The 12,500-nt window shown below is 35.1% G+C and overlaps 1 protein-coding gene across 1 annotated transcript in view; it reads left to right on the top strand.

Moving 5' to 3' along the window:
- The window catches only part of LOC125025443 (ELMO domain-containing protein 2-like), a 10,821-nt gene extending 750 nt beyond the window's left edge, over window positions 1–10,071 (top strand). Inside the window, exons 3-4 of the mRNA XM_047613457.1 lie at window positions 3,189–3,257; window positions 4,153–10,071. Coding sequence (XP_047469413.1) covers window positions 3,189–3,257; window positions 4,153–4,447 — 364 coding nt within the window. The 3' untranslated portion in view covers window positions 4,448–10,071. The remainder of the gene's footprint in view (window positions 1–3,188; window positions 3,258–4,152) is intronic.
- The last annotated feature ends 2,429 nt before the right edge of the window (window positions 10,072–12,500 follow it).

Genomic DNA, 12,500 nt, shown 5'->3' with positions numbered 1-12,500 from the left:
GTTCTGGTTAATAAAGATTTGCCAGATATTGTATGGATTAGTGAGGGGAGTAAGACAGATTTTTATGTGTCATATCACTATAGAAACTGTATAAAGACATAAGTAAGATTTAAATTATTTAGACATACAAGTCATTTTTTTCACTTTTTTTAAAACTTATTCATATCTATTCATATCTATCTATTCTTTCCATAGCTAAAAATCTGAGTTGAAACAAGGTGTTAAAGAAAATTTAATGTTAAAATAATAGTATGGCAGTGTCATAAGTAATTTCCTTTTTTTTTTTTTTTTTTTTTACTTTGTATATACTTCTGTATTATCAGTAAAGTATTATTTTCTTGATATGAGAATTTGCCCTCTCATTACAGTAAACAAAGAAATCACGTTGATATTAGCTAATCCCAAACAAGATGATATATAATGAAAATATACAGACAAAAATAGTACAAGACTTTATGTCTACTTTGGAGGGCTGTATCATCAAAGATACAGCCCTCCAAAGTAGACATAAAGTCTTGTTTTTAGTCTTATTAATTAAAAAGCCACAACCAACGTCATAGACAACAGGGAGACTAAACACAGTGCCAGTGATATTGGCTTGAAACCTGCTGCACCAATATTTCTGACATGGAGTTCCGTGAAAGCCATGGTTCAGATCCATCAGTAATGTCCGCAGAATAGAAGGGGAAGTAGCTTAACCACTTTAGTAACCTTCACTATATTAGTGTGCCCTGGACATGTGTAATGGATGGATGTCTCTATTTTCCCTGGTTTTTCTTACTCTTTTACTTTCCACACAGATTTCATTCTCAATCTTTGGTTGCTTTTTAGTTCCTTGCATGGGACAGTGGTTAGAGGAAATTAAATAAAGAGCAGGTTATTATTGTTTATTCCTTAAACCTTGTAGGAAGAAAAATAATGAAGTCTCTGAAACCACTAGCATTGCACTGCATAGCATCCAGTGTTAACATGAAAAAAAAAATGTAGGGTGGATGAGGATAGCAGCATCTGACTTCATCCAGGGGATCATAAAAAACTCAGATACTATGATGTGGAGAGTTATTAGTTTCCATTGGGAAGTTAGTGGTGTTGCCTTAGAACCTCGCAACCTTAGAACCAAAGAGTGTTGCCATGAGCTTCCTACTGACCACCCAAAGGAGGGCTTCACATTCCGGCCTGGCAACAGTCGTGTTTTAGATGCCTGTAAGAACATCTTGGTCCTGAAGAAGTTCAGCTTATAGGGTCACAATACCTTCACCATATACACTATCTGAGCAAACCTGCTCCCTCCCTCCACCAAAAGCTGCCCATCTCTGTCCTCTGAGTTGCCTAAAGAGGAAGAGCTTCTTGGTGAACTACTGTAGTAAATAGCTAATATATATATATATATATATATATATATATATATATATATATATATATATATATATATATATATTTATTATGTGTGTATATATATATTCTATATATATATACACACACATGTGTATATATATATATTATATATACACATAATGTATTATGTGTGTATATATATATTCTTCTTTTTCTCTTTCTTTTTTATATTAATAAGTGTATGTCATATAATGGGTCTAAAAATAACGATCATACTGATATCTTTGCTGCTGCAAGTATTTTTATCATTCATTCAGATTTTTCACTATAGTATGTGAATGCATGAGTTGCATGGTGTGTAGATTGGCTTGGTACGGAAAAAAGCCATCACATGGCATGTATGTAGACTAAAGAGATTTTTTAATGTATGCACATGCTATTCACATAGAGGGCTCCACAGGTACAAAGTCACCAATGAGCCAATTTCAAGTACTACCTGTCTCACCTGTTTACCCTTTTCTAATATTGCTGTTAACAATGTCAGTAACACTATAATAATTATAAGTCTATAATAAAAATGACGGTTTCAATATTGATAGCATGAGTAAAAAAAAGCATTTATCCCGCAAGCTCAAGGAAAAGTGAAATCAGGTGAGGTCACAAGGTCTTCTAATTGATGCTTTGTGGCTAAGCACTTGCAGAGCCCTCTATGTGCAGAGACATTTCACAAAATAATATTACAGTGAACACAATTCCCCAGGGCTTTTGGGATAATTAATAGATTGAGAATAATAAATGACCAGTTGTCATTAGTAATAGCCCGAATTCTCCAATTCAAACAAAATCTTGCAAAATTTACTTTGATTTATTGAATACTATTTTCCACAGTTTACAGAATTTCCACAGGGAGAGTAGTTTTAAAGGGTTGCAATGTATTTATATTTCTGTCTTTCTTTCTGTATTTCTCCGATAAAAAAACATCAGTAATTTTAACTAAAGATATTCACTAATTCAAACAGTAAATTTATTCATACTTTTTATTTATTTGTATTGTTCATAGGATGTTGCTGAAATCCACATAAATGTATTTAAAGTAAATGCAGAGCATTCTAGGGATAGATGGCCCCTTGCTCCTTGTTGATACTTGTTGTGTCTGGAATCATATGAGAGGCCTTAGATGGTACCATAAAAAAAGGAATAAGTAAATATTTATTTATTTATTTTGATTCTTTCTTTCTTTTTGAGTTCTTTTTGTTTTTATGTGTGGCAATTTTATAAATGACTTTTGTATTATAACACACAGTCACAGATATGACAAGATTAATTCAAACAGAGTGCTCTTATATTTTCATATCTATGTAGGGGAAACATCTTTATGGTTTGTATTGTTTGTAGATTGTTTTTGAAATCAATGGTTTATTGTTTGAATATTTTAAGGGGATACACTATGTATGAGATAAGTGGTTCGTACATTCATTTACTACATTTGCTGTCTAGTTATAGCTAGACAGCAAATACACATTTTGAATATGATTGATAGTTTCTTTTACGTACTTGTTAACAGATTTATTTATATTTTTGTTATTATTATTTGAGAAATTCTGTTCTTTGTTTCACCTTTTCTATTTCTTTCCTTCTCTTTCTTATCTCCCTGAAATAAGTTGATTTATTTGTCTTATTCATAATTTGTTCTTCTTTATGCATTGTAGAAGAAATAGAAGGATGTTTGTCCTTCACATATTAATTTGTTTATTATTCTAGTCGCATACATATATTTTTTTTACCAATACAACTTTTGATGTGTGTGTTTGTGTGTGTCTATGTGGCTATATAGATGTGTTTTTACTTTTCAGATTCTTTGCTGAAGAACACAACTCTGCAGCACGACACGTGTTAACAAGGTCTCAGCATCCAAGATACGGGTAGGGATGTTTTCCTTTCATGTTAGAAGAATTCAATTTTTATTTTTTGTTTTGATTATATTATTTCTTCCTATTTTCATCTTGTCTTCCTCCCTTCTCTCTCTCTCTCTCTCTCTCTCTCTCTCTCTCTCTCTCTCTCTCTCTCTCTCTCTCTCTCTCTCTCTCTCTCTCTCTCTCTCTCTCTCTCTCTGATCAAATTTAAAATCAAAGTTACCTTTCATTTCAATAGTTAAATTTTAAAGTGTCTCACAATCTTAGCCTAGAGCAAGACATTCTGGACAGCTTTCAACCTTCCTAATATTGATGGTCAACAGGATGGTTAAGTAGTATTTGAACAGTCCATCAGTTGTAGTCTTAAAGTCTCTTTTTAGCCTTGTTACCTAAACATTTATTGATAGGATAATAGAAATAGGGGTTTATTTGTTCCCAATTTGAAACCTTCCCCTCAGACAGTTTACTTATGTCCTGTTTTAAGGTATGCATTATTTTTCTTTTTGAAGCTGGAAAAACACTTGATCCTGTTTTCTTAAGAGAGAGAATTCTTCAGTTGACACAATTTTTTAAAAGATTTGTTTGGTCATAGAATCAGCGAATATAAATATGGTTGAAATGTTTGGTAAAAGGAAATAAATGGAAGAAATATACTTAGAATGATTAAAAAAAAAAAGTAAAGCACTTTTATTGGAGACTGTTGAACTGGATTTCATGGTTAAGAAAATGTTCTTAAAAAAACAAAAAAAAGTTCAATGGTTTCAGATATGACTTAGGGTTACAAAAATTATTTTATTTTTTTCTGATATTACAAAAATATAGAAACATTTGTGAAGGTCTTTAGTTAACCTTAAGTTAATGGCAGCTGCTTTACCCTTCTAACTTTTGTGTTTTCTATTCACAGTTACTCATTTGCAATTGTGGGGATCAACATCACACACATGGCCTACAACCTGCTCCGTTCTGGAGACGCAAAGAACCACTTTTATAATGCGTGTAAGAGGTTTCCTGAGCCACGGGTATTCCACCAGTTTTACAGCTACCTCTTCTTCTCATTCGACGACCTCTGGCGTCAGGAAAAGCCTCGGGACATGATGGAGTTCTCACGAGTTAGGGACAAGTTCGAAGCTCAGGTGAAACAAAAACTTAAGAACCCAACCACTTTTTTCAAGTGTGAGTTTGTTTTAGAAAACATTTGATGTGTGAAAACCAGATTATCGTGCCATATGATGATTAAAGAGGTCAGTAAAAATCACGTATTTGTGTGATGTTACTAATGGAGGATCTTTTCTAAAAAGAAAATTCTGTTATTATGGTATTTTGTTACCTTTCATATTCTAGATATTCTAGCTTAAGAGTTGACTTGAAATATTTCCTTATACGAATGAAGACGGAAGTGATGCAATAGTTTTTGATCCAATTTCTTTTTTTTAATATATACTCACTATTACAGAAATAAAGTTTTTGTAATAACTGAAAGTGAGATGGATGTTAAAGTTTTAGGGAAAATAAGACCGGAGAAGAATAAATTGCAAGAAAAGAAAATTAATCATAAGATAATTAAAACAAATTATGGAGGGGGAAATGGGAAAAAATTAATTTATATATAGTTTAATATATATTTTGGTTGTCTGGTCCTCTCTTATATTTCATTGGGTATAGAGACCCAGGGATATAAAGATGAGAAAAAAAGGAAAATCAACTTTAATGACCAGTATTTTTAAGACGTAATTTGTTTTGCTTTTAAATGCATAGTATCACTGCACAAAGATATGTGATATGCATATGAGATTTTAAAGAGTTGTTCTGAAGCACAGAAGTTTACATATATGCCAGTATACAAGTTGATCCAGCATAGGAGTCGACCCCTAAAATTTCTGTAATTCAGGTTTAGCCCTATATTCATAGGATAAGATGTCTCCCCAGAATAAAGCAGCTCCACTTTTGCTGGCCTATTGTATTGGAAGAAGAAAACTACAATATCTCATAAACAAAGATATTTTTCTTCTAAAATAGTAGTCGCAAGTGAGTTCTAACACACCTTTCCTTAATGAACGTAACGAGCCCTATATTTTTTGTTAAAAACATGGGTTCCAGTAGGGAATCATTATTCAGCACTCAAATTAACTCCTAGTTTTGAAGAGAGATTTTTATGTTTCGAATGTTGACTTATATGCAGGCATGTATGGTAAATATTAAAACATACACTCATTATAAAGGTTGTAAGTACAGATTGTATTTATTATAGTCAGATTGGGTTAAACTTGAATCTAGATTAAATCAATTGACAGAAGTATATCTTACACATATACCTTCATTTGAGGACCTTCACTTACCCATTATAAAGTTTTTAATTGGCCTTTTTTTTTTACAGATTGTTACTCTTATTGTTACCTTCCTATTTATTTTATTTACTCATAGTAATTTTTTTATTATTATTATTCTGTGGTTTTCTCATTATAAAGATTTATAAAGTAATCAAAGCATGCAGTATTGGGATAACTGGGAATGACAAGGGATAAGCAGAAGAGTTTGTGGGTTGTTGGCCTCTGTGGTGGACAGACGTGTTTGCCTCAGCTCTCTACCCTCACCCCTACCTACCTACCTCAGCTAAGTTTTAAACAACTCAGTACTTACCTGTCTTTTAAACATTAAAAAAAAAAAAATATATATATATATATATATATATATATATATATAATATATATATATTTTTTTTTACATTGGTAGGGTTTAAATACAAGTTTCTTTTAAATAATAGTTTTTGGCAAAGTGGTACCCAAATGTCATAAATAGCTGTCACCCCTGTCTGTGTCACCCCAGCCATGAACAGGACAAGACCATACACAAACATTCCCACAGAAGATAAGAATATTCCAATTCAAACGTAAAGCCACACCTTACCTCCTGCATCATAACAAGCACACTGTTAGCACTTAATCTTCACACACTAACAAGGACAGTTACACACTCTCATCACACCCAAGGAATGTACAAGTACTGATAATCCATTTATTCTCGCTGTCACACAATGCTCCAAAACAAACTACAGTACAAGTCCTCTTACTAGACACACCATCCATCTCCTGCTTCTCCTCTTTGGAGACACTAGGTGCTTTTGTTAACCCTGGCCCTTACCAAACAAAGTACCCTTGCGTGCCATGCACAAAAGTGGTGAAATAAGGGCAAAGGGCCATCCAGTGTGATATCTGTTGTAACCGGTCTGAGCACGCTGGCTGGTACCATGTCAGCTGTATTGGATCGTTTATAGACATCCAGTGGACAAATTAACAATAGTATTGTGTTGATTTGCAGTAGGTGTGGCTCTACTAACACTTCCATATTTTCCTACTCTCTTTCCCCCATTCAACCTAATTCCTTCAACATACTTAATGACACAACATGAACAACCCTTATGCACAAGACCTCCCAGAAACCCCAAACATATACACACTTGACACCATCAACACCCAAACCCTGACTTCACCTTCATACTCATTGCCACCTCCCATTGCTCCTGGCTTAACCCCTAGGCTTTCTTTCACCACCTGATCATTCCTCCTCCTCCCAAAACCTCCTGCTCATCTCCCATGCCCCCAGCCATGACCCACCACAACCCTGCATCACACCCATCACCTCAACCCTACAACTTCTCAACATTATCTTTCACAGCATCATATCCAAAAAGACCCAACTCCTCCACACTATTGAAACGTACAATCTGGATATCATAATAGGTACAGGGACATGGTTGATATCTGACATAGACTGTGGAAGTCTTCCCTCCCCCTTATGGTATGACAGTGATATGTAGAGACATGCCGACCAGCATAGGGAGAGCTGGTGATGTCCATTGCCACCAAACTTGACTTAGCCGTTAAACATAGGCCTGACTTTGACACAGACTGTGAGATCACCTGGATCCAACTACAGATTTCTAACTGTAATTCACTCCTGTTCGCTGCTTTCTACAGATCCCCATCTTCCTGCACAGAGTACTTACAAAATCTTCATACATATCTTACATCACATCACTCCAGAAAAAGACATTTGGTTGCAGGTGACATCAACTGGACCACTACATCCCCTTTTGACCCCATTGACACAGATGCCCAAATCCCCATCATCCCCCATACATACAGGTGCTAACTACACGACATCATGAATACTTTCTCACTCTCACAAACAGTTAATAAATATCTCACATTCAACGTAAGAAACAACCCAGACACTTTCTTGAAGTTCTTCAAGACACGCAGACTGAATACCACTAACACAGCTGCACTTAAAGGCCACAACGATACTCTTGTCATCACACCAGAACATAGAGCACACCTACTCAACACAGTTCCAGTCTGTCTTCACACAAGAAAACCCTATTATGTCGATCATGCCATACAGCCCTCCCCCACCCATCCTGACTCTTGACATTAGAGCAGATGAAATAAAAAAAACTACTGGAGTCACTGAACACAAATCACTGAACCCGACAAAATCCTTGCTGTCTTCCTCAAATAGTGTGCCCCCGTCCTCCAAACCATATTTACGCAATCCCTCAAAACATCCTCTCTTCCATCCGACTGACTTTTGTTTCAAGGCACCAAATTATTGCCCCATATCTCTATCATCTCCAAAATCCTCGAACACATCATACATAAACACAATTTGAATCAACTTACTGACTGACAAACAACACAGATTCCAACCCAAATGACCATGTGAATCCCAAGTAATTGTTACTCATCATGACATTTCTAGACTCCTAGACAGACGGGATGTTAAACAGGTAGACGCTATAGTGTTTGACTTCGTCAAATGTACCCCCAGAAAAGACCAACACAAAAACTACTGTCTTTACGGTCACTGGACAAACTCTTCACGGGATGACAGCTATTCTTTTTAACAGGACCTAACACGTTCTTCTGGACGGTACTATATCTAGCTCCTGTTCCTGTCTCTTCTGGTGTCCCCCAGGGCACTGTGTTAAGCCCTCTCCATTTCCTACTCTCCAGATTGGCCTAGGGAAATAGCAAATGAGCTTTCGTCCAGACAAATGTAAAATCATAAATTTCACCATTTCTCAAACACCTATAAAATTTCAATATTCAATTAACTCACAACAGTTACCAAACAAACAATCACACAGATATCTAGGAATCACAACACACCAACATGAAGTTTAATACATAGATGGACAACATACAACATAAAGCTAATAGAACACGCTGTTTCTTGAGGAGGTACCTGCACATGGGATACAATACACTTGTCCGTCCAACACTGGAGTGTTGTGCAGCAGTGTGGGACCCATACACACAAACAAATATCAGTGAATTAGAAAAGACCAGAAATACGTGACTTTCCGTACTAATACAGATTCTTACAAACACTCATACTTTCCAAGCACCATTCATGACTGGAACAACATACAATACACAAAAATAAAGCAGATACCTTCCACCAACTTGCACTTGTACACCTAAAAGCACATGCACAAAACACCATCCTCACCTTTTTTCCCAGCCAACAACCAACCTGCGTTACTAAGCTTGACATGCGATGAGATTGAGACTTAGGCCTTTTCAGGAAAATAAAAGTTTTAGAACAAAGGACAGCAGGAATGTTAGATTAGATTTGGCCTTCATTATTATTATTATTTTTATTATTATTATTATTATTATTATTATTATTATTATTATTATTATTATTATTATTATTATTATTATTATTACTACACAGTTTCTCTAAAGAAAAAATGAAAGTAGGTAAATGCAGGTTCAACTTTTTTCTTTCCTTGAATAAAGCATAGAAACTGCTTTTGGATAAAATCTGCACCACAGTACTAGGTTGTGGAATCAACAGCATCACTATGCACAGTGATCACACATGCTTTCATTCACGCCTCACGGACACGGAAAGCATTTTCGTCAAAAAGTTGTAAAGGGCTTTTGCTATTTAGAACGCTCTATCTTCACACTAATTGCTTTACAGATAGAGAAGTCGGAAGTGTAGATAGTAAAATCCTGTGCCATCTCAGCAAGTACTGGGGCATTATCATGAATGAGAATATTCAGTGCATAGATTTTGTTTGCACATTAGTGTGCCTTTAAAGTTGTAAATAAGTACAGGTTACTAAAAATCATTTCAATACAGAGTTCTTGCACTCATTGAGCATTGCAAAAATAAAGAAAAACAACATCAAGAATGTGATTTTTACACCGTAAGTTACATATTATCCTTCAGGTATTTCCTCATATCTTCATAATATCGATTTTGTTAAATCATAATCACCAGTAAAAAAGGATCTCAGGCTGAAAGTCCAGATAAATTAGGATATAAAAAGTAGAGATAGAGCTAATTTCCCGTAACTAACATTTCCTCTGTACATGTGTGTTTGTAGCAATGAAGGCCTTAATATATTCTGTTGGCTGCTCGTGTCCTAATCATGTCGCTTAGAAGAGAAAAATTGATTATTTGTCTTCATGAAAATGTGAATTTACATTTCTTAAAACACTTCATTCTTCTAATAATTAAAAAGCCAAAAAGGCCTAATTACACCTGAGCTTTACATTGACTATCACTGAGATTTGGTAAGTCAGTGACGCCCCTCTTCGTTCTGCGAGCCAGTTGCCAGTTGCTTGAGGGTTGAAATTGTGTGAAGATCGTGTTATAGAATACATTATATTGTTAATGTAGTTGCACACGATGCTGATAATGTACACTACTGTATTTTTAGGAACTATTTATTTATTTATTATATTTTTCCACTGCAGTTATCTCAGTACAGTACAACCTTAAACATAAATAAATCCTAAAAAGTTAATGTACTTTTTTATACCTTTTGAGTAAAATTAGTTCTTGATTTGCATAATTGGTAAGGATGGTACATTGAATATGAAATACTGTGATCAAAATGTAGTGATGTTACAATTGTACATCACAAAAAAAACAAAACAGATTTTGTGTGTGTGTGTGTGTGTGTGTGTGTGTGTGTGTGTGTGTGTGTGTGTGTTTGTGTGTGTGTGTGTGTGTGTGTGTGTGTGTGTGTGTGAGAGAAAGAGAGATAGAGAGAATGAGTGTGCATGCGTAGTGTGTGTTCGTATGAGTGTGCGTGTGTGACCTGCGCACTTTGGGTAATTTAAAATCAACCACTCACAGACAGAGCAATGAATATTTTCATCAAGTACCTTCCCATTTCCTTCCTCTGCTTGTAGTCGATTATCCCTTATCATCCTATGACGCCACAGTACTTTTGCATACTTGTTTTTACCAAGGGAAATTAAATGATCCTCTCTTCAATAAGATATATAAGAAATATCTGCTACCTTTTATACCTCCTTGCTAAAACAGTAATACTTCGCTACACAGAGATTATATAGCGTAAAGAGAAAATATACACTGATTATACACAAAAATTTAGTCTATTACAACACTGGAGAGCTAATGAACTATACTACACCCATTTTAGTGTCCATCGTGAATTATAGAATAAAGAAGGGGGAGAGAGAGAGAGGGAGAGGAAGAGAGACAGAAAGAGAAATGTATAGAATCCCCTTCCAATTCCCCTCACTTGTGATGAAGTATCAACTTTTACTTAAAATGCATCCTACTACCTTTCATTCTTACCACAGTATTTCTTATACATTCTTCCTCGGTTATTTCCGTTGCTTCGCTGCCGTTAACCTTATCTGCTGACGTGGCAGATCATTTTATATAATCAAACAATCAGTTAGCATTATAGAGAGGTGGGAATTGCCTTATGGATGTTCTTGCTAACCACACCTGTGGTCCAACTCGGGGGGAGGGGAGGACTGAACGCTGGGTCCTGGCATTGCGAGGCGCAGGCACACCCGCTGGATCAGGATTTTATTACACACACACACACACACACACACACACACACACACACACACACACACACACACACACACACACACACATATATATATATATATATGTATATATATATTTTTTTCTTTTTTTCTTTTTTTTTTTCTTTTTTTCTTTTTTTTCCCTTTTCTTTTCTTTTTTTCTCAGGAGACCTCCAGAGTATATGCTTATTCTACCTTATTTTACCCTTAGCATACTCAAAAATAAAACCTCATCTAGTGAATACTTTCCTTCACTAGATACAGCCAAAATATCTATTCTATTACAAATCTCATAACCTGCCCTCGCAGTACTCTGAGTCAGAGGAAACCAACATATAAAAAGTATATATATCATATATATGTGAACATATGATAACAAACTGCATATATTCCAAACGTTTTAAAAACATTGATCACCTATGGTCAGATAGACATTTTTCGAAAACATATTGTGGTGCAATTGGTATGGGGCAAAAACCCTTTCAAACATGGACTTGGCAAGCCGTGCGGAGAGTCTTGGGAGCCACAAAATCTCAAGAAAGTCAAAAGCTCGATTATTTTGCCTTTTTGAAGACGTTACGCTGAAATTATCCTTATCGACCCCAAAATTGACTCATAATGCGCATGCGTTGCGGATGCGTTTGTGTGTATTGTTTTTAAAACCCATATTTTTTCTTTCCCATTCTTTTGTTAAGTATTTACCTTTTCCCAACATTCCTTAGGACAATTAAGTAAAGTCATAAAAGAGTGCGTTTATTGTACTAATAAAACAAAATAAATATCTTAATAAATACAACATAAAAATATTTTTTTTAAAAAGCTGAAGAAAGTCACAACAGTAATGTGTCTACTGGCGTCCGTTTTTTCAGCATTTAAAGTCCAGTACAAAAGTTTCAGTACATGTCGACATAAGTCACTAGTTTCTTAAAGTCAATACAAGTATCACATTTCAGTCAGGTAATTCGTTCAGTAGCGTAATTCAGCATGTCAGTCAATTGCAGAATTACAGTTTATCACATCAGTAAATCTAGTAACGAAGCATTTCCGAACGTCATCCGAAAATCGCCTCTTTATACATCCAGCGTAAGAGTCCATTGTGTCTGAAAAGTTCGAGTCGAACTGTCTGTCTGTCGTTTTGTGAATGAAAAATAGCACTTATGTACAAAGAACAAGTATTTTCTATATAGGAGAGGAGGGAGTGCGTCGGTTATGTTCTTTCAAATTGTGTTTGCGGATACGTTGTAGTCATAAATAAATCTTAATTAACAGGGGGAACGTCCCTTGTCTTATGTCTTCCTGTTAAAAAAATATATATACACAAACAAATCACAGAGATTGATAGAAAAAAATAATGAATATTTTATCTTTTACGCAGTCCGTA

This window comes from Penaeus chinensis, chromosome 1 (genome assembly GCF_019202785.1).
Source record: "Penaeus chinensis breed Huanghai No. 1 chromosome 1, ASM1920278v2, whole genome shotgun sequence".
NCBI classification, from domain to species: domain Eukaryota; kingdom Metazoa; phylum Arthropoda; class Malacostraca; order Decapoda; family Penaeidae; genus Penaeus; species Penaeus chinensis.
Note: the sequence above shows the minus strand (reverse complement) of the source record. Positions and strands in the feature narration are given on the sequence as shown.